At 41.1% G+C, this 27,121-nt stretch overlaps 2 protein-coding genes across 3 annotated transcripts in view; both read right to left on the reverse strand.

The window, feature by feature from the left end:
- Nucleotides 1-312: 312 nt before the first annotated feature.
- The window catches only part of Arl8 (ADP-ribosylation factor-like protein 8), a 29,425-nt gene continuing 2,616 nt past the window's right edge, over nt 313-27,121 (reverse strand). Inside the window, exons 2-5 of one of the 2 annotated variants that reach the window (XR_010517405.1) lie at nt 21,296-21,450; nt 21,011-21,172; nt 1,878-2,221; nt 313-1,829 (exon numbers count right to left, since the gene is read on the reverse strand). Coding sequence is in view for 1 of the 2 variants with exons in the window: in XM_065216418.1 (XP_065072490.1) it covers nt 2,101-2,221; nt 21,011-21,172; nt 21,296-21,450 (438 nt within the window). In the remaining variant the exon portion in view is untranslated. Of the gene's footprint in view, nt 2,222-21,010; nt 21,173-21,295; nt 21,451-27,121 lie in introns of both variants that reach the window. The other variant, XM_065216418.1, reaches the window with a different exon arrangement.
- Nucleotides 22,970-26,762, reverse strand: LOC135717590 (uncharacterized). The gene is made up of 3 exons (XM_065239720.1): nt 26,618-26,762; nt 24,997-25,908; nt 22,970-23,013 (listed from the first exon to the last, which is right to left on the reverse strand). The coding sequence occupies exons 1-3, from the start codon at nt 26,760-26,762 to the stop codon at nt 22,970-22,972; spliced, it is 1,101 nt and encodes a 366-aa protein (XP_065095792.1).

Raw genomic sequence — 27,121 nt, forward strand, 5'->3', positions numbered from 1 at the left:
TGGCGGTAATGTTTTAGTGACAAAAATTAAATGTGTTATGTCTGTTTGTCTGTGCTAATACCCGATCTATCAAGTACGACATGCTCTAGAAATCTGTGTCATGAGGAATATGAATAGGAAGGATGGGGAGTTAAATTTTCCTTAATTTTACAGTCCGGTCCCCAAGGCACACACTTACGTTGCATAATAGACAACCGAGAATATTGTTTTTGTCCAGATAAAGTTTCAGACCGGTTCAGAAGACAGATTAGGAATCGCAGGTAAAACATGGCTGTCTCTATTTTGTATCAACGTACAGAAAAACGCAGTGCGTATAGTCATATAATATTTTATTATTATTATCATATGTTGTCATTATATACAGTATAAGTTTAAGTAATCAATTTATCATTAATCATATTCATTCTTAGTTTCCAGTTGTTTGTATCATCTACTAACTATATTTGTTTTTTGTCTCTTCTCGTTTTGTTGTCATAATGATTAATATATTCGCTTGAAATTTGTTTCACCAGAAGAAAAACATATACATACAAGAACTTAACAAAAAAAAAACTGGAAAATAATACCCAAGATTAGACTGGAAACGCGAACAACTCTCTCAACTGCTACTACATAGGGAAGCTAACTTTGATTAACGAATTTTAAATTTTGACAATGACACTACAATTTTGGTACCTAGTAAAATTTAGAAAAGAAGAAAGCCATTACTGAGAACTGTGTTTTTTTCTCTTCCTGACAATGGCATCGCAACGTTAAACCCAATTCGGATATTATTGTGTTACTTCTGATCTATATCGACTTGATTTTATTATTTATATTACGTTTTAACATTATTCAACATATCACTGCGCGAAACCTAGAATTTTTCTGTTAGAAATGGACCATCTTAAAAATTAGAGAAAAATAAACTGAACTCTATGCTTACATTAAAAAACAATAAGGTATATGAATAAGAAGCCTTTAAAATGTGTAAAATAAAACTTTGAAGGGTTGGTTCGTTTCTTGTTCCTTAACATCGAAAAATATCAGTTAGCGCTAGAGAATAATGTGTTCAACTGTGTTTTGTTTTAGGATATTTTATACTATCAATTGAAGGTCAATTCGCTCGCACGGTCACCTCACTCAGATCGCTCTCGTGTACTCATTCAAATAATAACTATGGGAACGGGATAAAAACCACGAAAGAAAACCGAACTTTTCGGCGGACTGGAGACAACAGAATCGGAAAAAAAAGAACAAACAAACTGATGAAAAAGGACCGCTCATTCTTCCCACACGTACTCAATTAACAACAGTTATCTAAAAAGCAGATTTGTTTCAATTTAATTGTTTTCCTAGCAGAATTTTCTTTCCGCGTGCATCCATTATTGTGTGAGCGGCAACAACTCGGATTAGTGTGTGTCGCCAAAGTTTGTTGCTGTGTGATTTTTTTCTAGTGTGAATTATTTGGCGTTTCTTTTGCGTTACTAACTGTTGATTGATTTGGGTTCCTAGGCTGCTTCATCCCGATCACTCCCCTTCTGTTTTTCAACGACAGTTTTTTTTTCCCGCGTATTGTTGAATTTGCTTGCTTGGTTTGGTAATAAACTGTATTTTAAAAACAAGATTCTGCTTAGTTGCTACAACTTATAATCAATCGCATTCACGCAAATCTTCCACTTTTTGCTTAATCCCTACTTGCAATGATCCCCGGGGCTGTCCCATTTTCATTTCGATCGATCGTACCGGTGTGTATGTTTCTGAGATTCGGAGAACGTACGGTTCCCACGTACCTAACAACAATCCTAGGAGAGTCTTAACCTCGAGCTTTTCGGGTATACCTAAGTGTTCTGCTGAATGTTCTAATTGTGTCCTCATTTCTAAATTCATGTGTTTACCTTACTAAAAACGGTGAGTGTGTGGTGTCGGTGCGCTTTGTTGGTGATCGCGGCCTCGTAGTCGTATTCCATCAGTCCATCAGTTTCGTCGCATGCTCATTGATTTTTAAAACAGTTCGTAAAAATCCCCTAGCCAATAGACACTAGCAAAATGTACACAACAAACACTCACACATACTCACAGACCGACACACTTGCTGCAATAACGACGACACCGCACTTCTTAACGGCTTTGGCTCTTGGAGTGGGCGATCAGCCACTGCAGGGTGATGTCGATATTATCCTTCTCTTTGCACGAGATGCTGTAACAGCAGATTTCCCGGTCCTGTATGCTGGAGAGGTTCCTGTGGACAGAAACATCAAATGAACAACCGTTAGTGATGTATCGTAATGTAGTCTGAATGAGAGCCAGATAAACAGAAGTCGTATTGACCCATTCCAGGGGACGTGACCGCAAATTTTCGACCCGTGATTACTCTTTTCGTGTAAAACTTATAATAATGTTCACAGTATGGCAATAGAAAGTAGACATGATTAACTTTCTCCTCTTTCTTTGGTAAAGTTGGGAGATCACCTAAAATTTACCACATCGAACTCTGGCGGTTGTGAGCCTTGGTTTTGAGATTGGAAACCTGAAAAGGTTCGGGCCAGGGTTCTGCTGCATGGTCAAATATTACACTGAGACAAAGGAACATTAGGATTCCATAGGAACCACTTATGAAATTTCGACATAAGGATTTAAACCATAAGTTTGACTTATGAAACAGAATTCATAAGATAGCTTATGAAACTTAAAAAAAATATTAAAAACTATAGCAGACCGGAATCGAATTATGAGCGTTCATAATCATCATAAGTCGTGCTTATAAAAAGCATATCTCATGCTTATGGAATTCATCAAACGGTCGGTTTTAATTTCGCTGTCACAAATTCCGTATTTTCCGCGTGCTTTTTGGCTTGTACTAAGGCAAAAAGTAATTCGTTTTTATTATTATCATGTGTATATAGATTCATTATGGTTAATTTATCAGTGTTTTAATATTGTGAATTATTGTGAAAATTCCCGGGCTAGAATTTTGTTTGAATAGTTGTGTTGCTGTAGCGTCGTGCTAGTGTGTTCCGGTGCTACGCCTCCACTTCCGGAAGCATTGGCGTTCTGCCCCTGGACAAAAACCGGGAAAGATGAATTTGCAGATTAGACTACGATGCTTCCACTTCGAGGACACAATACATAAGCGGTGAGATCTAACTGATTACAACTAGATATAAAAATATGAAATGCATCCTACTAAATACGTGCCATCTACAAAGCAGGAATTGCTTTGATGATGGAAGTGTACACGCAGTACCAATATACATTTTATATCGGTACTACGTGTATGCGGGGCTTGTTGTAAGTGAAAGTAACCTCGGAATGGACGTGAGTGACCAGACATTCTGAAATGGGTTACTGAATCTCAACAGAGCTATCACCTTTCAACTTCCGGGCTAAAATTGTTTGCAATGAGATCAGTATAATAATGATAGATTATATTGCAAACATTTTTCTTCCATAAAAACACTGCCGGACAGTGGAAGTTGGATTGTATATACATACATACATATATACATACATACATCTCATGCTTATGGAATTCATAAGTATCTTATGAAATCAAAATAGTCTTAGTTCATAAGTCATGTCTTGTAGAATTCTTAAGATTTTTTTTGCCTCAGTGTAGTATCATCGCTTGTTTTTGTCGCTAAGATTTATTTTGATTGATGAAAGGGCGCTTATTTGGAGAGGTCCAAGATCGCTTTGAATAATGCGGAACATCACAATTTAATGAGGCTTATTGTGAGAAGGGCAAGTATGGATGATTTAACTATATAGAAAACGAATAGGGTTAACTACCCCATTTCCGACCTATTAAGAACAACCCGCATTTAGTCTTTCTTAATATAGCGCAGTTAAGCACCGAACGGAATGTTATTATTACTGATGGCTTCCAAATTTATTTACCTTTCCATACGTACCGTAAGATTTGATAAAGAGAAACAAATCGTTGAGATATTGTCAAAAGTCTAACGACAATGAATTCACTTCGGCCTGTCGGATGAAGATAAAAAATGATTCGGTCGGAGCGCTTCTTTTGTTTTTGGGAATAATGGGTGCAAACGTTCGGTAGCTTATTAACTAAAGTATCATACCAAACGCATAATTGACTTGTTAACTCTGAAATCATGGATTTACATGAAGTTTTCTGCTCGATAGGCCCAAAATGGGCGATTAGGCCGAAGTAGTTCTCTACCTTTCCACAGTAATGAGGGCACAACAACATGAACTAAACAAAGTACACGGAAAGATCAATGTATTGGTCGTAGTGAATATGACCCGAACAAAGGAAAAACTTTTATTTTACAATCAGTAGTTATGAATATAGTCACTATTAAAGGCTACTAGACGTAAAACACCGCCAACGTGACAACGCGACCTAATACGAGGGGTGCGACACATCTAAATCTCGATTTTGAATGGTCGAAAGCGAATCAATCTACGAGCATCTAAACCCATCTACTCGTATCGCTCTCCACCTTTTTGCAGGAAATCTTCAAAATCATATCTATTAAGCGCGAGGGCATCTCACAACAGCAAAGCAAAAAATTTCCTGCATCTTAGATCGAGTCGCCCCCCTTGACCTAATAGCGATTTGCGACTCTAACTCAGTAAATAAAAATTTCAAACAGAGTAACCACGTTTTGCGTCCATTGCTGCAATGGAAGCCCTCTGGCGATACTGCCGTTGGCGATACTGCCGTACAATGAAACCACTGGAAGCGGATCCCGTTCTGATGGAGGAAGGTTTTTGGATAGCGGAAGATAAAGTGTATCTTTTGACTATAGTTTTAAGATGTTTTGTATAGTGAACAAGAATCCTCAAGAGCCTTATCAAATAAATAAATTAATTTCAAACAGGGTTTTAAAGCTTGTTAAGTAAACCTCAATTTAAAGCAACCCGATTTTGCCAGAACTTTTTTTTTATATTTTCTAACCCACGCATTTTTTCAGAGGTTTTATGGCACCAAAGTATACTTTAAACGCCCACATAAACGCAAACCATATCTTGACCTTACCGAAAATTGTTAAAAATGGCTTATAATCCCTGCTAAACTTTACCTGAAATGGTTATGGAACGTAATATGTGATAAAGTTTTAACCGTATGATCGGATACGGGATATGTGTGTGGGATTGGAGATGGGGTCTTCAAACCCGCTATGCACGATGTTTCCACGATCTGCAAGAATAATGCTGCTACCTCTACTGCTTCTAGACCACCACCATCACCACCGAGACGCATCGTGGATTGTACTGTGGAAGCCCCCGATTTCTCTGCCTCAGTCGCGCTTATTCCAGCCAGCGCTCAGCATAGTCGTCTCGGCCCTGAGTGTAGATGTAGGTCGGGGGTCTTCCAAACAGCTACTACTGGCAAGTATACTGACGATTCAGCCTCTCTTTTACCTTATACCGCTTCAACTTCTAGCTGTTCTGCGGCCTCCGCACTAGCCACATCATGTCTATGCATCCGTCCTGCCAACTGCCAGCAGGTTTATGCCGCCACCTGCTCTTCCTCGGATCCGGAACACCCTAAAACAGGCACTGATGAAACTTCCGAACCTCCCGACCCAGTCGCGCTTGCTGTTAACATCCGTCATCTTCATCGTCCCGGTCCTGTGGTCGGTGATGGTATCGGGGGCTTCCGGCCTGCAACCTCAGGCGAGTATGATTGCGATTCCGAGCTTTCGGTACCTGATGTCCTTTCGATTTCCAACTCCCGTGATTGCTCCTCGATTGGTCTCAGGATTTACTACCAAAACGTGCGTGGGCTGAGAACTACAATCGACTCGTTTTTGCTGGCTGTTGCGGAGGCCGAATATGATTTAATTGTGCTGACGGAAACGTGTCTGGACGACCAAATTTACTCATCGCCAATTTTACGGGTCACTCTATTTCGTCTTCAGAACTGACCGGTCTTCCCTAAACAGTCAAGAATCGCGCGGTGGCGGAGTCCTGATTGCAGTATCAACGAGACTAGCCAGCTACGTAAGTACGTCACCCATTTCCAATCAACTGGAACAGCTGTGGATTGTCGTAGAACTTCCACAAAGCAAGCTTAGCGTAGGCGCAATTTACCTGCCCCTTGAACGCAAAAACAACTGCACGATCATCCGTGAGCATGTGGAATCGTTAGGCTCGATTTCTTCTCAATTAATTCCCTGCTCTCCCGCTTTCGTATTTGGCGACTACAATCAAGCTGGTTTGCAGCGGCGCTTTACATACAGTGGCACACCATTAATTGATCCACTGCGTTCGCATATGCCGGTTGCTTGCTGTGCTCTTTTGGACGGTTTTAACTTTTACGGGTTCACACAAGCGAATACTTCTCCGAACCGAAATGGACGTTTGCTAGATCTTGTCCTGGCAAATGATTCCGCATTACCGGGCACTTCTGTTTCCTTGCCGGTCGAGCCACTGATTGATCTAGATGCCGACCATCCCGCTCTCGTCGTTTCATTTAGTTTACCTTCGCCGATTGTTTTTACGCCGTCATCTGAATGCTACTCTTTGGACTTTCGATGAGCTGATTATGTTGCATTGAACAATGCGCTTGCGGAAATTGATTGGCAATTTATGGAAATAGCAGCTAGCGTGAATTATGCTGTGGATTTTTTCAGTGCTGCACTGGAAGATGCTATTTTACGCATTGTCCCAGCACGACGACCCCCGCAAAAGCCTCCTTGGTCCAACCCACGTCAAAGCGTGCTAAAACGTCAACGCTGCCCTCCGAAATTATTGTAACTCTCGCTCGCCGTACTACAAACGGCTGTTCAATTTTGAGAGTCATATTTATCGAAATTACAATCGTTTTCTCTATAATCGACACGTGAGACGCAATGAAGCGAACCTTCGCACGTATCCGAAAAGTGTTTGGTCGTTTGTCAACTCCAAACGGAAGGAATCCGGCACAAGTGCTGGATGCTACTGTTGGGATGCCACGTGATGTGTTTAGTTTCGATATTCCGCGCATTTCAGAAGTCATGGTGATAGCCGCACAGGCAAACTGAAGCTCTCGTTCACCGCCGGACCTGACGGCATTCCGTCATCAGTTCTAAAACGTTGTGTAGCCAGTCTCTGCCTTCCACTTGCGAGGCTATTCAATCTTTCGGCACAGCAATGTGAGTTCCCGTGCCGCTGGATGCTTTCTAATCTGTTCCCAGTCTACAAAAAAAGGAGATAAACGGAAGGTCGCAAATTATCGTGGAATCACCTCCCTGTGTGCCTGCTCAAAACTGTTCAAGATTATCATAAATGATGCTCTTTTTTTTTCCTTTGGTTTGTTTTTTCCGTCGATCTTGTTTTCCGTGCTGAGCACCAATGCTACCGACGTGCCAGGAAGGCAGCTCCCACACCTGGACCCTACCTATCGACCCATCAACTCATGAACCGGGGACCAACGGCTTTACTTCCCATCCGAAGGAAGGCGTGATCAGAGATGTTATGCCTCAGGACATCCCGGCGGCGCCGACTGGGATTGAACCCAGGCCTGCTGGGGTGAGAGGTAATCACGCTTACCACTACACCACCGGTGCCGTTGTAAATGATGCTCTGTTCGCGTGTTGCAAAAATTATATCGATAGAGAACAACACGACTGGTGCAGTTTACTTGTAACTGTTTGCGATGCATGGATTCAGGATGGCAAGTCGATGCTGCGTATATGGATCTAAAAGCTGCATTTGACACGGTGGACCGCTTACTTGGTGAATCGCTATGTACGGGTTAAGATTGGCGCGTCGGAATCGGATGTATTCTCAAACAACTCGGAAGTTCCGCAAGGCAGTAACCTAGGACCGCTACTGTTTTCGATCTTTTTAAACGACGTCGCCTTTCTGATACCATCAGGATGCCGCGTATTCTATGCAGACGATACGAAAATCTACAAAATAATTAAAAGTCTCTCAGACTGTTGGGATCTCCAGAATATGTTAGCTATTTTTGCTGACTGGTGCTCAAGAAATTTGATGAGTCTAAGCATCGAAAAATGTCACATTATTTCCTATCACCGTAAAATCGAACCAATCATGTTTGACTATGTTCTCTACGGACGCTGTCTTGCTCGTGTAGAGCACATAAAGGATCTCGGCGTTACCTTGAACTACAGACTCACTTTCAGAATCCACTACAATGACATTATCTCCAGAGCTAATCGACAATTGAGCTATATTTTCAAAATTGCCTGCGAGTTCCGTGACCCACTATGCCTCAGGTCACTCTACTGCTCGCTTGGGCGATCCTTATTGGAGTCAAGTTTAGTTGTTTGGTGCCCTTTCCATGCTAGTTGGATCACTAGAATTGAATCCGTTCAACGCAAGTTTGTGAGATATGCTCTTCGTTTCCTCAACTGGCGTGACCCAACAAACTTGCCACCGTACGAGGAGCGTTGCCGTCTCCTGGGAATCGAACTATTAGAGGTGAGACGGACGGTCGCTCAAGCTATGTTCGCTGGAAAGCTGTTTACGGGTGACATTGACTGTCCAACATTACTGTATCAGCTAAATATATGTATGCCCCTTGGGGGCCTCTTCATCAACGCGACTTTCTGTTTTTGGTACCACGGCGCCGAAATTATACACAACACGGGCCAATTCGAGCAATCAGCCGGCAGTTCAACAACCTCTTTTATATGTTCGACTTCAATGTATCAGCTGACGTATTTGGCCTTTTCCGTACCGTTAACCGTAACTATTTAGTTTAAGTTTTATTCATTTAGACAATAATTGTCAGTTGAATTTTTCAATTAACAAATGATTTTTGGAAGTGAACCCTACTAATAATGGGTTGATAAGAACCATTCTTGTTTTCTCCATACATTTTTGGAAAGAAAACTATCTTAGAACCTTTTAACTTAAGGTTTGAGAATTTAAATGGTAATGGTAGTCAGTAAGGTCCATGGATGGTTTTGTATTGTCAGTCAACTTTACATGGAATATATCGCGAATTGGTCGTTATTAATTTACAGGCAACTTATTGTAATTGTAATTTATCAGCACACACCCTGGTCGACCACTGTAAACCAATCTGCCGTTAAGCGAGTGTGTACCTACTGAAACCTGCCCGTAGGCCTATGCTAGACCGTATAGCATAACGACCTTCTTTCACTAGCAGGCCTGTTTCTGTTTGCACAGACAGTCCCACTAGTTTCCGATACATTTATAGGGGATAGTAGGAGATTAAAAGTTTTTTTTTTTTTAATTCTTTTTTTTTTTTTTTTTTTTTTTTAACTCTTTATTTGTTCCAAATTCAAAATAAATTACATTTCATTTTTAACCTAGGTGCTCCAGTTACTACAGTAACTTACCAGCCTTAATTGTTATGATATATATCTAAGCGTTTTTACATTGTTCCTGTCTTGGCAATTCAGTATTTTAAACAGGTTTTTTAAACCTGCATGTCAGTATAACAATTGATAGCTTAAAACTAAATAACTAAAACTAAATCTTATCTAAGTATAAAGGGAATTAATCGTTGCAATTGAGGATTGCAACGATTTTTGCCTGAAATTATTAATTATTTTGTTGGACATTTGTGCTAAAGTCTCAACATTCGAAATTCTATGTACTTCGGTAGTACTGTACCAGGGAGGCAACTTCAAAATCATCTTCAGAATTTTGTTCTGAATCCTTTGAAGTGCTTTTTTCCTGGTAGTGCAACAACTAGACCATATTGGCACAGCGTAAAGCATGGCCGGTCTAAAAACTTGTTTAAATATTAGAAGTTTATTCGTCAGGCAAAGTTTGGATTTCCTGTTAATAAGAGGATACAAACATTTTATATATTTGTTACATTTGGCTTGAATGCCCTCAATGTGATCTTTAAAAGTTAATTTATGGTCAAGTATTAATCCAAGATATTTCACTTGGTTTGACCAGGAAATTGGAACTCCGTTCATAGTGACTATGTGACTACTACTAGGTTTCAAAAAGGAAGCCCTGGGCTTATGTGGAAATATTATAAGTTGAGTTTTGGAAGCGTTGGGAGAAATCTTCCATTTTTGTAAATAAGAAGAGAAAATATCTAAACTTTTCTGAAGTCTGCTACAAATAACACGAAGACTTCTTCCTTTAGCGGAAATGCCTGTGTCATCAGCGAACAAAGATTTGTGGCAACCCTGAGGCAAATCAGGGAGGTCCGAAGTGAAAATGTTATACAATATAGGCCCAAGAATGCTACCCTGAGGAACTCCTGCTCTAACAGGTAGTCGATTAGATTTGGAATTTTGATAATTTACCTGCAGAGTTCTGTCAGTTAAATAATTTTGAACTAATTTCATAATGTAAAGTGGAAAATTAAACTTTTTCAATTTAGCAATCAAACCTTCATGCCAAACACTGTCGAATGCTTTTTCTATGTCTAGAAGAGCAACTCCAGTTGAGTGGCCTTCAGATTTGTTTGAACGAATTAAATTGGTAACTCTTAAGAGTTGATGAGTAGTTGAATGCCCATGGCGAAATCCAAACTGCTCATCTGCAAAAATTGAGTTCGTATTGATGTGAAGCATCATTCTATTCAAAATTATCTTTTCAAAAAGTTTACTTATTGAAGAAAGCAAACTTATTGGACGGTAGCTAGAAGCTTCAGCTGGATTTTTATCCGGCTTCAAAATTGGAACAACTTTTGCATTTTTCCATTTATCAGGAAAGTATGCCAAATGGAAACATCTGTTAAATAATTTTACCAAGAAAGACAAGGTACTCTCTGGGAGTTTTTTGATGAGGATATAGAAAATTCCATCATCACCTGGAGCTTTCATATTTTGAAATTTTTTAGTTATAGACCTTACTTCGTCCAAATCAGTCCCCCAGGAATCATCAAAAATATTTTCCCGAGAGAAAATATTCCGAAAATCCCGAGCAACCTGATTCTCAATAGGACTAGTAAGACCCAAACTGAAATTATGGGAACTCTCGAATTGCTTAGCAAGTTTCTGAGCTTTTTCCAAATTTGTGATCAAAATTTTACCACCTTCTTTAAGCGCTGGAATTGGCTTTTGAGGTTTTTTCAAAATTTTTGTGAGTTTCCAAAAGGGTTTGGAACTTGGGTCTAATTTAGAAACATTATTTTCAAAAGTTTTGTTCCTCAGGGCAGAGAATCGCTTTTTAATTTGTTTTTGCAAATCCCGCCAGATAACTTTCATGGCAGGATCGCGTGTTCTTTGAAATTGTCTCCTACGGACATTTTTAAGACGGATCAAGAGCTGAAGATCATCGTCTATTATAATTGAATCGAATTTAACCTCGCATTTTGGTACTGAGGCAGCTCTTGCTTCAACTATAGAAGTAGTCAGAGATTCAAGAGCATAATTAATTTCATCTTTGGTTTGCAAAGGAATGTTTGGATCGAAGTTATATTCCATAAATGTTCGATATTGCTCCCAATCAGCCCTATGGTAATTGAAAGTAAAGCTGTTGGGATTAGAAATTATTTCTTGGGATATTTCAAAAGTTACTGGAAGGTGATCAGAACCGAAGTCAGCATGGGTAACCAATTGGCTACAAAGATGACATGAATCAGTTAAGACCAAATCAATAGTTGAGGGATTTCTTGCAGAAGAAAAGCATGTTGGGCTGTTTGGATACTGAATAGTGTAATAACCTGCAGAACAATCATCAAACAGAATATTACCATTGGAATTGCTTTGAGCATTATTCCATGAGCGGTGTTTTGCATTAAAATCACCAATAATGAAGAATTTAGACCTATGACGGGTAAGTTTCTGGAGGTCACCCTTGAGAAAATTCTTTTGCTGGCCTACGCATTGGAATGGCAAATAGGCAGCTATAAACGTAAGTTGTCCAAATTTTGTTTCAACAGAAACTCCCAAAGTTTCAAAAACTTTGGTTTCAAATGAAGAAAGAATGTTATGCTTGATTCGTCTATGAATAATGATGGCAACGCCACCACAGGGTCCATCAAGACGATCATTTCTATAAATCAAGTAATTTGCGTCCTTCTTAACCTTATGGTCAGGTTTAAGGAACGTTTCAGTTATAACGGCAATATGCACGTTATGAACTCTCAAAAAATTAAATAGCTCGTCTTCATTATCTTTAAGAGATCGAGCATTCCAATTTTTTTTTTTAATTCTTTATTTAAGAGATTTTTAGCCTTAGGCTAGTTCATCTCTAAAGGAGATTAAAAGAATGGAGAAGAGTTATAGAGGTTTTTTTTTGTTGCTGTTTTGCTGAAAAGAGAGAAACAGCACTAAATGTTCCAAATGAGGCAAACTATCTATCTTACAATTACAAAAGCAAACCTAAACTTACAATTATATGCAGATGCAAAATGAAATTTGACTAATTTTGATCAGTGAACGGGCACCATATGGTACATTTTCTCACCATGAACCTATCATTTCCAGCCTATCTGAACTATTTAATAAATGGAAGCCATAACATGGATTACGCTCCCCCTAAGCGGGCCCTCCGCATCCTGTCTCTGTCTCATCTCAAATACAAAATGCCAATGGTATGAATGTATCTATATATAACTTGGAAATGACGTACAATCAAATAAACCCGTAACCCACTCACATGGCCAGGCTTCAGAATCGTCCACTACCCGCTCTACATTCCAAGTTACCTTTTTTTTCAAATTTACCGCAAATTTGATATTTTACCCATTGAGTGTTGATTAATCACAATGAAACATTGTGACAGAGGTTGAGGTTACTAGTGTATTAAATAATCTAGGTCCTATTTAGGATTATATCTGAAAAATCCAAATCTGGCCAACGCCCACCCTAAACCTAAACCTGTTCTAATCCACCTGAAATGACTAACGAATGGAAGACTTTGACTACCCAGCCATGCAATAGTCTCATTCCGTGCCTTATGGCAACTTGATGATTCTATTGCGCTCATCTTCTGGCACCACCCAGGGAGACTTGGTCCTGTACCCAATGCTTAACTTATCTCCATTCCACTCAGCTACTCGCAATTTCTTGTGATATAGGGGCGGAATATTATTATATGAGACAATTCAATGCAGACGTCTTTCCAAATTTGGCAGATCGACAGGTAATCGGTGAGTTACCACGATAGTTGCTATTCAACAACTCGACAACGTCCCATCGTCAACGCCTGCTATGAGAATTTCCCATTGCAGACGCCAACGAAATAACGTCATCGAGCTATCGATCAACTACCCTGGTTATCGCCTGGTACCTTATAGCACGATGCTAGGAGGCGAACCGGAAGAATCGATGAGCTACCTCCCCCAATTTACAGGCAACTTATTCGCGATATATTCCACATAAAGTTGATCGATGTTACAAAACCATCCATGGACCTTACTGACTACCATAACCATTACCATTAAACTTCTTTTTTTATTGGGTATCAAGCTGGAGGTGCGTGACAGGTTAGTTTTCAAGACTTGACCCATTTGAATAAATTTTGCTTCTATCTTTGACAATACAGCAGAAGGACTAGCCTATGTTGGCAGCTTGAACACTGGATTCCGTGTGTATTGTTTCAAGATAGTTATGGAAAAAATGCTGTGACGTGTGCGCGTAGATACATCTGCGTAGTAAACCGATTGAATAAGTAAATCCGTTTCGAACGAAATATCTAAATTATGTAAGTTACGAAAACGCGCGAATTAAGGCTCTCGGTAAAAGGCTTATTATTATTTAAAGAGTGCCACCAAAATAAATGTGATAGCCTATGTTGGCAAGTTGATTAATTTTGGTTACCTCCCTAGATATTCTACTTATTTTATTATTGAGCTTTGTTTCAATTTAGTTATATCACCGCACGTATCAATCATTTTAAAATATCGCGACCGTACCGAACAAATTCTTAACTACATAAGCTCAAAAAAACTTTTGGTAAGCTCTACCGAATTGCGAATCACTTCTGCGTAAGCTCCGTAGACGTAGATGCGTTGATTCCGACAGCCGCGAAATGTTAAACATGCATCAATACCACATAAGGAAAAATCGATTTTACATAGGGTTTAGTTCATAGATTAACATTGACTGCTGTTTACAAATGTAAGTACTTGAACACTAAGAAATAAGTTAACTCAAATGGTTTAACCGCATATATAAGAGATTTCGCGTATTGAGAGAATAATATAGTAATCGAGTACAACAAACTCAGGGGGATACAATACCTCCAAAAGTTTAAAAGTTATTAATTGTCACATTGTCACAATTGTCTACTTTTACTTATTTCCTAAACTATTCCTCTCCTTGTTAATCTGCTTAATGCTATTGGTCTGCTTGCGTTTTCTTATTGAAGTTCAAGACTAAATAGGAAGATTTATCTACAATTTTAAAGGTTAGTTGCCTCCCTAAGCGGACCCTCCCGCATCCTAATTCTTTTGTTAATCTACTTAATGTTATAAGACTTTGTGAAGTTTTTTATTTAAGTTCATTTGATGATTATGATATCTCAATAGTCTAATTTAATAAATTATTGTAATGTCTAATTTGTTGAGTAGCAACCGATCAACTCTGTCCAAACAACAAGCATGTAGCAACCCATGAAGATTCGTGTCACTAATTTATTCATTCCTTCACAAACCTTCGTTCAATAAAGAAGTTCTTTTCCAATTGCTCTGCCTAGTTTATTAGGTTATAGGCCCAGAGCGGAACCGGAATCGATAGTGAAGTAACGGTCGTTTGATTCGTACTGAAGAAGACTTCAAGATGAGCGACGACAAATTCTGGCTGTTTAACGGCGAAAACTTCGGGAACTGGAAGTTCAGAATAGAAGTATTGATGGAAGACAAAGGCTTGCTGGAGTGTCTGGAGAAGGCTGTTGCTGACGAAGAGTACGCGAGGGAACTTCCGGGTGATACTGCTGAAGAGAAGCAGCGGAAGAAGAAGCTACTGGACGAGCGGATGGCCAAGGACAGAAAATGCAAGAACCTGGTAATTCACCGTATAGCCGAAGATCAGCTGGAATATGTGAAGGATAAGAGAACTGCGAAGGAAGCTTGGGATGCGCTCAAGAACGCCTTTGAAAGGGTCGGAATCGCTGGAAAACTATTCTTACGGAAGCAGTTTCAAGAGTTGCGGCTCAAGGAAGAAGAGAACGTCAAGTCATTTTTGCTCCAGTTCGAGAAGGTACTTCGTGAGATGAAAGCTGCAGGAGTGAAGACTGAAGAAGAAGACGTCGTCTGTCAACTTTTGTTAGCCCTGCCGAAATCTTATGAAGCTCTGATTACTGCCTTGGAAACCATGCAGCCCGATCAATTAACTCTCGAATACGTCAAGAAACGTTTGTTGGATGAGCAAGTGAAGCGGTCCGGTAAGTGTTCAACGAATTACGAAGAAAACGGCAGTGGTGAATCTGCGTTCGCTGGAAGAAAAGCTGGCTACAAGTGTTACGGTTGCGGTCGTGTTGGACACAAGCGTGCTGAATGTCCTGAGAACCGTCAAGTCGACAGAAAGGATCGAGAGAAGAACTGGAAATCTGGAGGCAAATTTGGACGACGGCAGAAAGCTGGAGCGAATGTTACGAGCGAAAATGAGGTGGCCTTCATTGCGACTACGAGCGCTGGCAGTGGTGCATTGCTGACTTCGTCGAAGAATCGGAAGATAGAGTGGTTCCTGGACATGTTGAAAGACAAATCGTTGTTCGAAGAATTACATTCGTTGAAGCGTAAAATGCACATAGCTGTTGCGAAGTCTGGCCAAGTTATTGTTGCTGAAACCGCTGGTACCGTAAGAGTGGATATGCTGGTCGATGGAAAGAAGCAACCTGCCGTGGTAAACGAGGTATTATACGTGCCGGAGCTACAATGCAACCTGTTTTCGGTGCGGAGATTGGAAGATAATGATATGACAGTCAAGATCGTCAGCGGAAAGGTGACTTTAGAAAAGGACGGTCGTATTGTCTGTACTGGTCGGCGATTGGGTCAATTGTATGCGTTAGATATTTTTGTCCGAGACGGAAGTGAGGCAGGATGCGCAAGTGCGATGGTGTTCAAAAGCGATGGGTTCGATTTGTGGCATAGAAGGTATGGTCATCTTGGCGCAGGTAATCTGAAGAGTCTGTGGAAGAATGCGATGGTTGAAACTTCTTCGAAAATTCAAGACTGGCCAAATAGTTGTATCTGCGAAATATGTTTGGCTGGGAAGCAGACTAGGCAAGCATTTGAAGAATCGACGGAACGACGTTCAAGCCGACTGCTAGAATTGGTCCACTCGGATGTGTGCGGACCATTCACTCCGACTACCTGGAACGGAAAGCGATATTATGTAACGTTCATCGATGATTTTAGCCACTTCACCGTAGTCTATTTGTTGGAGTCAAAGGACGAAGTTCAAAAGATGTTCGAGCGTTACCATGCCCAGGTGACAGCATTCTTCGGCGTGAAAATAGCTAGGCTCAGGTGCGATAACGGAGGAGAATACAGCAGCAAATCGTTTCGAAGTTTCTGTCGTGCTGAAGGAGTTCAACTGGAATTCACGGTGCCGTACAGTCCACAACAAAATGGAGTATCAGAAAGGATGAATAGAACACTGTCGGAGAAGGCCCGGTCGATGCTGCAAGATGCTGAATTGTCTAAATCAATGTGGGGCGAAGCTGTGCAGACTGCTGCATATGTGTTGAACCGAAGTCCGACGTCTGCTCTTCAAGAAAAGAAAACTCCATATGAAATCTGGTATGGCAAGAAACCAAACGTGGACAAGATGCGCGTTTTTGGATCGATTGCGTATACGTGGATACCCAAAGAAAAACGTGACAAGCTGGACTCTAAAACCTCGAAGAATGTGATGGTAGGATATACAACGAATGGATATCGCATTTGGGACCCTAGAACGAGGAAGATATTCACGTCTCGTGATGTTGTGTTCGACGAGCGACAAGTCGTTGAAGCTACAGTGAAGTCGATGCCGATGCCATTTGGAGATAATGATTGCCGAGAGGAACAACTAGAAACAGAAGACGTTCAAGACGAGATGGAAGAACCAACCGCAGACGTTCAAGTGATTGACGAGCTGGAGGAACCAATCGACGTTCAAGTTGTTGACGAGGAGGAGGAACCAACCGGCGCGCTCCCTTCGCAACCAGAACGTGACAACTGCTCGGCAGAAGTGCTCACGAGGCATAGCGGATGGGAGCGCAGAATTCCCGGTAAGTTCCTTGATTTCATTACCAGCTTTGGGACGAGTTCTGCCGATCAAAGTTTTGCAGGTGCTACCGAGACCATTGATGATTCCGTGATGGCGTATGCACTTAGTGCAGAGGCGTACGACAATAGCTGGACTGAAGGAGCGAAGCGACTGGTCGGACTGGAAAGATGCCATAGACAGCGAGCTTGACTCATTGCGGAAGAACGGAACATGGGAGCTAGTGCCGAAACCACCAGGCAAGAATATCATCGACAGCAAGTGGGTTTTCAAAGTCAAACGTGATGAAGCTGGAAACGTGGATCGATTCAAGGCACGCCTCGTAGCGAAGGGCTATTCTCAAAGGAAAGGATTCGACTATAATGAAACATATGCTCCTGTGGCGAAGATTACTACTGTTCGGGTGTTGCTTGCAGTGGCGAATCAGGCGCAGTACCATGTGCACCAGATGGATGTGAAGACGGCATTCCTGAACGGCCTGCTGAAGGAAGACATCTATATGCGTCAACCTGAAGGACTGCAGAGCGACAATCCTCAACTAGTATGCCATTTGAAGAAGTCGTTATACGGGTTAAAGCAAGCTCCGAGGAGTTGGAACGAACAGTTCAATTCGTATGTACTGAAGCTCGGATTTCGACGATCAAAATTGGATAGCTGTTTGTATTGGAAGCGACAAGAAAAGATTGTAATGTACATACTATTGTACGTGGATGACATCATCATTGTCTCGAACTCACTGGATTCTGTAGCAGAAATCAAAACGATGTTGACCAAGAATTTCGAAATGACGGACATGGGTGAACTGAAACACTATCTGGGGTTGAAGGTCGAACGAAATTTCAAGACTGGAAGAATGAAGATCAGCCAACCGAAATACATTGCAAACATGTTGAGAAGATTTGGTATGGAGGATTGTAACCCCGTTAGTACCCCAATGGACCCGAATTTGAAGCTGGACACCAACAAGGATGACAACCCAACAACACACCCGTATCGCGAATTGATTGGATGTCTGACCTACTTGACGATATCATCAAGGCCGGACATAAGCGCAACTGTAAGTTATTTCAGCAGATTTCAAGCTTTCCCTACTGACACCCATTGGAACCACCTGAAACGACTGCTGCGCTACTTGAAAGGGACGATCAATTTTGGTTTAGTCTATCAGCGACGAGAAGATGCGATTCCTTTGAAGGGTTATGCCGATGCCGACTGGGGCAATGATCGAGAGGACAGAAAATCAATTTCCGGGAACGTTTTCCAAGTTTATGGTGCGACGGTATCCTGAAATACAAAGAAGCAAGCAACTGTAGCCCTGTCGTCAACAGAAGCGGAATATGTTTCCCTTAGTCAAGCGATGTGTGAAGCAATATGGCTGCGTAACTTGCTGTGCGAATTTGGTTCTACGTTCGAGCATCCCATACCAATATTTGAAGATAATCAATCTTGCATTCGAATAGCTGAGGAGTCCCGAGACCATAGACATATGAAGCACATAGATATTCGATACAACTTCATGCGCGAGAAGATTCAAGAAGGTGCTTTCAAGATAATGTACGTACCGACCAATGAGCAAGCAGCTGATATATTCACGAAGGCCTTGCCAAGAGGACCGTTCACATTTCTTCGAGAAAAACTGGGATTGTTCGGTTGAGCGGGGATGTTGAGTAGCAACCGATCAACTCTGTCCAAACAACAAGCATGTAGCAACCCATGAAGATTCGTGTCACTAATTTATTCATTCCTTCACAAACCTTCGTTCAATAAAGAAGTTCTTTTCCAATTGCTCTGCCTAGTTTATTATAATTCACCTAATCAATCATAACCCATGCTTTATTAAGTACCTGTACTTGTGCTTGTAATCTAAAACTAAACGTGTTTCAAGTACTTTTGATTTTGACCTATACCTATTTATTATATCTTTGTTCGACCCAGGTTAACACCTTCATGTGACTAAAATGCTTCATTTTGAAATTAGTTTCATAGCTGATTTTTAAATTATATAGGGTAAATGCTCCAACTACGCTCACATGGTTCCACTATGTCGCACCACAAAAATACATATGAGTGTGTCACAATAGAAGCACGCCACAGTGGAAACCTCGAGCCATAGTTCAAACACTTATTCCAAATCAAAATGAAGCACATATAAGATTTGTTACAATACCATGTACAAAAATGGCGTTTAACATTGTTTCCTGAGCTTGTCTCGCAAATAGAAGGAGCACTTGGGCACTTTCTGAAATATTTCAATAGTATAATTATTCCCTTGCAACCCAAATAAATCTGTCTGCGTAAAAATAAATAAAATAAGAGTGAACTGCGGCAAAACCCGCCAGTATCGCACCCAACGTCAGTGCCTATACGTAAGCGTACTACAACGCGGCTCTCAAACAAAGGAGTAACAAGTGTGATAGTATCACTGCTGGACTAGATCTTTGGTTTTCTCATGCAGTGGTTCATCAGAGAGGGGAAGCTTAGTAATTCTATCGCGGCATGAGCCAGCAACGCCGGCCATAAACCTACCGTCTCCAACACTCCACTATAAAGCATGAATTAAGCCCGCCCACCAGCACCAAGGTGCAAAACCTAGCCAAGGGGAGGGCATAACCATTACCATCAAAGTTTTCAAACCATAAGTAAAAAGATTCTAATATATCTAATATATTTATATAATTGCTTATCTTTTGACAGATACGCGTATTTCGTCTACTACTTGCAGACTTCATCTATTATTTTGAACAATTTTACCTGGTGTTTCACTTTCCGGCAGGTGCTTATAAAAATTTAATATTTTTCATCGAAAAATTGAATATATTTGTAGTTCTTTGGCGAACGTTTCAGCTCAATTGATCATAAGTGAACAAAGTTACATCATGTCAAAGTTGACCATTTTGTATGAAAATCGGCATGCGCTGCTATTTTATCGAACACAGCTGTATTTCTGCTACGTCTAGTTTCCAAGGCGAAGATACACTCCGCAGGATATTAATGTTATCCTTTGTCAAATGGTGCCCCTTTGTAAAGATATGTTCTGCAACCTTGGATTTAAATTCATAATGAAGTCCTTTATCCATCTCTTTGTTAGCCTTTTTTACCTCTGCGATGTGTTCCTTGAACCTTGTTTCCAAAGTTCTTTTCGTCTGACCAATGTAGATTTTATTGCAATCTAGACAAGAGATTTTGTAGAATCCGGCTTTCCCTAAGACATTTATTGGATCTTTTGTTGATCATAACAGTGACTTCAACTGATTTGTCCTGCTGCTAAATACTAAATCTAGGCCAAAACTTCTAAACTTCGAAATCAATGGGGTTTTCCTCCAATTTCCTCCCAACAAGGATTTTCGTTTTCGTTTTCAAGCACATTTTTCATTTGGGCAGACATGGGACGGGAATCGATTAGGATCACAGCGGAAGTTCCACAAGGCTCCATCCTTGTTGCAACCTTCTGGAACGGGGTGTACAACGGCGTGCTAACGCTGAAGCTGCTCAAAGGAGTCGAGATCGTCACGCCCGTCCTTGACGTGGAGAATATCGTCGATAAAATGTGTCGAGAGAAGGGCAACTGTCGGAGTTGCAACGCAAGTGAAGAGTTGATCAGCGAGCTGGTATCACCAGCTAGCGCTGCGATTATGAGAGGTGTATGAGCACAGATTCAACTTTTCCCGTTTTTATGCGAACTACGAAAAGTTTTGGATTACCTGTGCTACCATGGGAAGGAAAGGTTTAATCGAACAAACACACATCACCCTTATTATCGATGTCACTTCACTGTGAAGTGATTCCTATTTAATTTACACGGCAATCACTTCACCGTGAATGACAAGTGTACACTTCATTTCGTTTTCACCGTGAAGTGACACTCGTAATAAGGGCCATTACCTAACAATTTATGGATCTAGTAGTAGGTATTACTACAGATATTATACAAAACAGATGTCGCTACTCACATTCTCTCTATCAAGCCAGTCTCGTCGAGCGCTCCGGGAATGTCCCGTTTGTTTCCTAACACCAGCACCGGGATGCCGGCCAGCTGGGGCTTATCCAGCAGCGAGTGCAGCTCGTTCCGGGAAGCTTCCATCTTATCCAAATCGGCCGCATCAACCATGTAGCTAAAATGTAAGGAAATTGGTTTGCTATAATACGGTCGTAAATCTCGCCCACGCTTTTTCCAAGCGCCGTTATCAGACAAATGCACTTTATCAGTTTTGATGAGAGATAAGCATGACACCTACACGATGGCATTGACCCCGCGGCAGTACCGTTCCCACATCGATCGGAACCGTGGCTGGCCTCCGATGTCCCACACCTTGATCGTTACGTTGCCCTTCGTCACCTTGCGCATGTTGAAGCCGACGGTCGGAATCATGTCCTCGCAGAACTGACCAGACTGAAATGTTAGATAAGAGATGAAAACAAAGGTGAGTGTGGTTAATTTTACATTGCTCGATATTTGGATGCGACGTCTGTAGGCGGCTGGGTTAATAAAAGAGAGAGAGAGAGAGAGAGAAGCCCTATAAGAAGGAATGGCGAACTTTCTTGGTGCAAATTAATAATGCAAGAAACAAGCAGCAGCTTGAAAAATGAGACGGTATGTATGTCAAGGCGGAACCTCGGTTAGCATATAAATAGGTGAACGGGAAATTCATTATGATTTAAGTATAGAACGCAAACAAGCAGGCAAATCAAGGCAAATAAATGTCAGACATTTGGTTGGATTACGAATTTTTAGCCATACAAATAATAACGAATATCTGCAATATCTAGCAGAGCTGGTAATTCTCAAAATCAAATGTAAAATATTTAAACAAAATGAGACTAGTAACGATGCACTATCAAGGGCACCTCATTCGATTGGATGATTTCGAACTGCTTTGCCTAAGCATCGATCATCTTCATTTGAGAAACGCTTGCAGATAAACGGAGCTCTTAATGGCATTCGGACGAAAAACCAGAGCTACCCGACACCAATTAGATTGCTGCCAGTCTCCAACACACCATTGATATTGACTCGGCATTGACCAAACATTGAGTCTACATCATTTAGAGTAGCTTTCAAGAATTTACTCTAAGTAGTTCAAACAAATCGTCCATTGAAGCTACATCACAAAACTATTACTTCACCGAGAGGCTAATTCTCTGAGCTAAACAGGCCTTTAGGCATACAATGAAGAATTGATTCTCTAAGTACCTTTGAATCAGTATTCAATCATTACCACCTACGTAAGCAATCAAAAACTATTCCATCCAAGCGAGATTTTTTTCTTTGGCTTTATTAAGTCCCTACTGGGTCTTTACGCCGGCCCTTAACTTATAGCGAATTTGTTTTTGATTCAGTTGCAACCTGGATCGGGTATCAAGATTGGGTCTACTTGTTGACTGTCAAACGTCAGTGTGAACGTTTGTTTTTGTAACCTGGCTCAGGTTGAGGTTTGCACTCACAATAAGCTCGGGTTCGCACGGGTTGGAACTGGTTCCAACCTGGATAATAAACAAATTCGCTATTAGTTTTCTTTGAGCACTTCCACAGTGGTTAATTGAGAGCTTTCTAATAGTACGTTCAGACTACAGAGTTATAACAACAATCAATACGAAACTAACGATTTTAAATTGGCTCACAACTTTAGTAGCCTATTGGTCCCAAGCAAACGATTAACGTACCCTATTCTTGTCGAAATTCTAGTACTACGCAATGTTTGTTTTGATTCGCTATGAAAGTTTGACAGATAAAATGAGGGGTTATTGGTTTTTCCTATGTTTCGAGGGGTGATTCGACAAGCTTGGGACCGAAGATAGTACCAGAGGTGAGCCAAAAAGTTGAGCACGTTTCTTCGGGACCTAATTGTATTAGAGTTACCTCTATGGTTATAACATGTTATAGCGCTATCTTGATGGTAGTTTCTGTGTTGCTATATATAGATAGCGTTTTTTTTTTTTTTTTTTTTGTGGTTGTCTTTACAGACGGCTAAGACCATAGTTTGGTCCATCTCGCCTCGGTGTTGTCGTAGTAGCATTGTTGCCAGCTGGCATGTTTTTAATTCAAATTTATATTTTGCAGATTTTGATGAATTTTGCTATTTGAGTCATGCTTGCTTCACATTTTTCTTTTAGTATGTCTTCCAGAGACTTACAATATTCCAGCGCCGGAAAATTGCAGCGAATGTTATTGTATTTGTGACACAAATAAAGCAAGTGATTTAGATCTTCCGTTTCTCCACAGTAGTCGCATTCTTCATTTAACTCCCACTTCCATTTCGCTTTTCTGTCTTTCGTCCGTATTCCTATTCCTTCCAGCGAGAAGTTTTAGAAGTGGAAGCTTCTTGCTGGCTTTTTCGTTAACTGCCTCTATGTGTTTTCGATGGCGGAGTTCCCTGTCTAAGGTGAAACCCAAATAGACGTGTGTATTCACCAGTTCTATATTGACTCCTTGGATCCTAACTTTGATGTGTTCCGTGTTCTTCCTTGTGAATGGGATTATCGCCGTTTTTGCTTGGTTGATTTTCAGCCCTATCGCCTCAAGTCTACCCGTAACAGTACTCAATACCACGTTCATCTTCTCCGCCGCTTCTTCCAACGATCTCCCCCTCACTATGAGTGAAAAATCATCTGCGAACTGCACGAGTTCGCAATCCTCGTTGTTTACTTCATGTATCGCAGCTGTGTAGAGGTTGAACAGAACGGGAGAAAGCGGGCACCCTTGGGCCAATCCGTCATTCACCACTTTCGTAATCTCTCCTTCCTCCGTCTTCAAAACAAGAATCCTGTGTTTCATGTAACAGTGCAGCCATGATATCAGTTTCCCAGGAATCCCTTGATCCCTTGTTACCAGCAGTTGGTTTGTGTTAACGCAATCGAATGCCTTAGATCAGTGTCTGTTTTTATCATTTATCATCACATGCAAGGAGTATCGCTTCAACCCAGTGTCGATGAATTGCGTTTGTTTTGAACATCTTCGTAGTTACGAAACGAGCGAAATGAACAAATGAGTTTATTCTACATCAGCGAATACGCGTTTGTTGATATCCACCAGTGCTCGATTATCAAACCCAAAATTGTCAAAATCAGAAGTGATCCTCAAAAGCAAAATAATCAACGACATTTTGGGCAAAATGATTATTTTGAATATTGTCGACCACACTCTAAATCATCGATATTATCATCAGTTCAGCTTGAGGCAATAATTTTCCGTCGACTTATGTCTAAAAACCACTTTCTTCAGCGCTATATTTGTTTAAAATGAAAATAATCATTTTGCATTTGATCCTCAATATCATCCCGACCAAGATGAAGACGAATATCAATATTTACAACAACAGAGGCGATAATGAGAATCCAGTTACGAATGAGAAAAACAAATGTCATTTTTGATACTCAGAGCTTGCCTAGATCAAGGGAATTTGTTTATATCAAAATTCAAATTCATGCAGGTAGTTAGTCTATCTGTTAAGGTTTTCTTCATTTTCAGCTAAATTGAGTGTAGAAGAAAGGATTTTTATCAGCACTGCCTTAGATACATCTAGAAATGCGACCAAGCACTCCAGGTTTTGGGCCTTCACTTCATGAATGGTGTTCACAACATAGTTGACACATGTTGTGGCGGAGCTATTACTTCGGAAACCAAAAGATCTCATCGGAATAAGATCGTTTATTTCTGCGACTTGCGATATTCTGTTTTTTACCACTGAGTTGATCAGTTTCAGGTTAACATTCATGAGCGCAATCGGTCTTTTCGAGTTAGGCAACGACGGATCGGTTCCAGGCTTCGTAATGGGTCGTATTTCTGTTCGTCTCCAGCTCTCGGGGATGTTCTCCGTCATGAAAATTTGATTCAGCATCTCACTGACCTTCAACTGCAAGTCTAGTGACAGTCCTTTGAGGATGTAGTACGATAGTCCATCTTCTCCCGCTGCTGAGTGAAGTTTTCTCGTTCTAATACATTGCAAGATTTCATAGTCCTTCAATGCGTTTTCGAAACCTTCCAGATATTTCGCTGTTGACGCAGTTGGGCAGAAAACCTCACTAGGCGTGTTAGGGAAGAAGTAGTCCATCAGCTCCCTTCCTAACTCTCGGCTGGCTACGATGACTTTCTTTTTTCCTCCTGACAACCCAGTGTCGACACCCTTCACAATGTTCCACAGCTGTCTTGCCGGGGAATTTTCGTCGATCTTCTCCTTCAGTTCCTTCACATATGCTCTATTTTCTTTTCTTAACGCCTTCTTAAACATCGCCCTCCTTCGTTGTAACTCGATGAAATTTGTTCTTGATCTGTCCCGATTGTACATGCGCAGCGCCTCTCTCTTGGTGTTGTACAGGTCGTCGATGTCCTTGTTCCAAAACTTCTTTAAATAATTGTTCTTCTTGTTGCTGATTACATATGATGCCTCCTCCAGTGCTTCGTCGAAGATATCCTGCATTTCTTCCGGGTCGTAGATGTACTGAGGCCGGTTCGCGTTGAGCAATCTTATTGCTTTGTCTTTATTTATCTTCTTCGAAGTTCCGTACACCACTGGATTTTCCTTTCCCATCTCTAGGCTGATGGTCAAATGAGCACTCCCGAATTCTTCTGGCACGACTTCCCATGTCACCTTCTTAACTACTCCCGCTGTGGCTAACGTTACGTCTATCGCTGATTCTCTAGTCCCTGGAGGGGAGTTCATTGTGGCCGAACCGTCATTGAGCATTATCAGGTTCGAGTCAGTCACTAGACTGTGAAAAGTTCTACCTCTCTGACATTCCGGGTACTCGGGGCTCCAACTGGCATGATGTGCATTCACGTCAGCACCTACTATTATTTCTCCTTCCTGAAGTTCTAGCCATTGAAAGAGCTTTTTAAGGTCGTTAATAGCTTCTAAGTTCGAACCATGTGGAAGGTAAATTGAAAATATGTTCATCGGTTCCATTCCACTAACTATTTTGACTCCTACCGCTTCAAGAACTTCAAAATCTGGCAGTGTAATTTCTCTGAACCCGACTGTATTCTCCATCAAAATCCCTACTCCTCCAAACCCCTCCGGTCTTCTTTTCGAAACCATCTCAAAGTTTTTTATTTCGTTTTTCATCAAAAAAGTGTATAGTTCGTCTCTGGTATCCGTTGGACGTATACTTTGAATATTGTGTTGGATTATTTTAATTTTATTCGGCGCCATTTCTGTTTACCTGTACTATTCTCGATTCTCCACCGTTCATTATTTGCCCGTTTGATTGTACTTCTCCATCAATGATGTCATTGATTCTTCCAAATATGTGCATTATCAGCTGATCCATGTCCAACGATGAGGTACCAGTACGCATACGGTTTGAAATTTCGTCTCGCAGCTCGATTAACGGTTTTAACCATGTCCTGATCCTCAGCTGTCTTAACAAATCTTGTCGTACCTGTGCCAGTATGGATTCCACTACCGTAGCGTTGAATGCGTTTTGCACTGTTTTCTCAGTGTGTGTGGCCCATTCGTTCCTTTCAAACTGTTCCGTCGAATTCTCTGGCGTCAAAACCTGGGCCTTGGAACCCCTCCTCATGGTTGCTTTTACTCGGCTAGCGAAGGTCGGTCCCGTCCGACCGGTATTAGTTTCGCCTGTTGAACTCTCGTTGGCCCCTGTCTCCAACTCTGGGTATTCCTCGTCTACATCCAGTATCTCGAATCGGTTAGTCAGCTTGGGATATCTTGACTCCACCTCCGCGTACGTCTTCCGTTCCTTCTTCATCGTTTTTATAATGTTGTCTCTCCTCTGACGTTCAATAGATAGCGTTATAACATGTTATAACTCTGCAGTCTTGTACAAGGCCCATCATCTTTTGCACGAGCCCTGTTCCCACTTGTTTGGCTGCCAAATTCCATTTCCACTTGAAATTTGTCAGGCCAATTGCAGTTCCACCCTTTTTCTTCAGTATGTGCTTCACATTTGACCAGTATTCCTCGATTGGCCTTGGGAACCACTGTGACACCATTTTCGCTGTACCACTGTTTGGTGGAATTTGAGTAGTGGCAGCTTGCCAAGTCGGGCCAGAATAGGCAATTCACCTCATGCTGCTCCAGAAAAGGCAGCAATGCTTCTGGGATTCT

This window comes from Ochlerotatus camptorhynchus, unplaced genomic scaffold (assembly GCF_037179485.1).
Source record: "Ochlerotatus camptorhynchus isolate MF236.1 unplaced genomic scaffold, CSIRO-AGI_Acam_v1.1 ptg000062l, whole genome shotgun sequence".
In the NCBI taxonomy this organism is placed as follows: Eukaryota; Metazoa; Arthropoda; class Insecta; order Diptera; family Culicidae; genus Ochlerotatus; species Ochlerotatus camptorhynchus.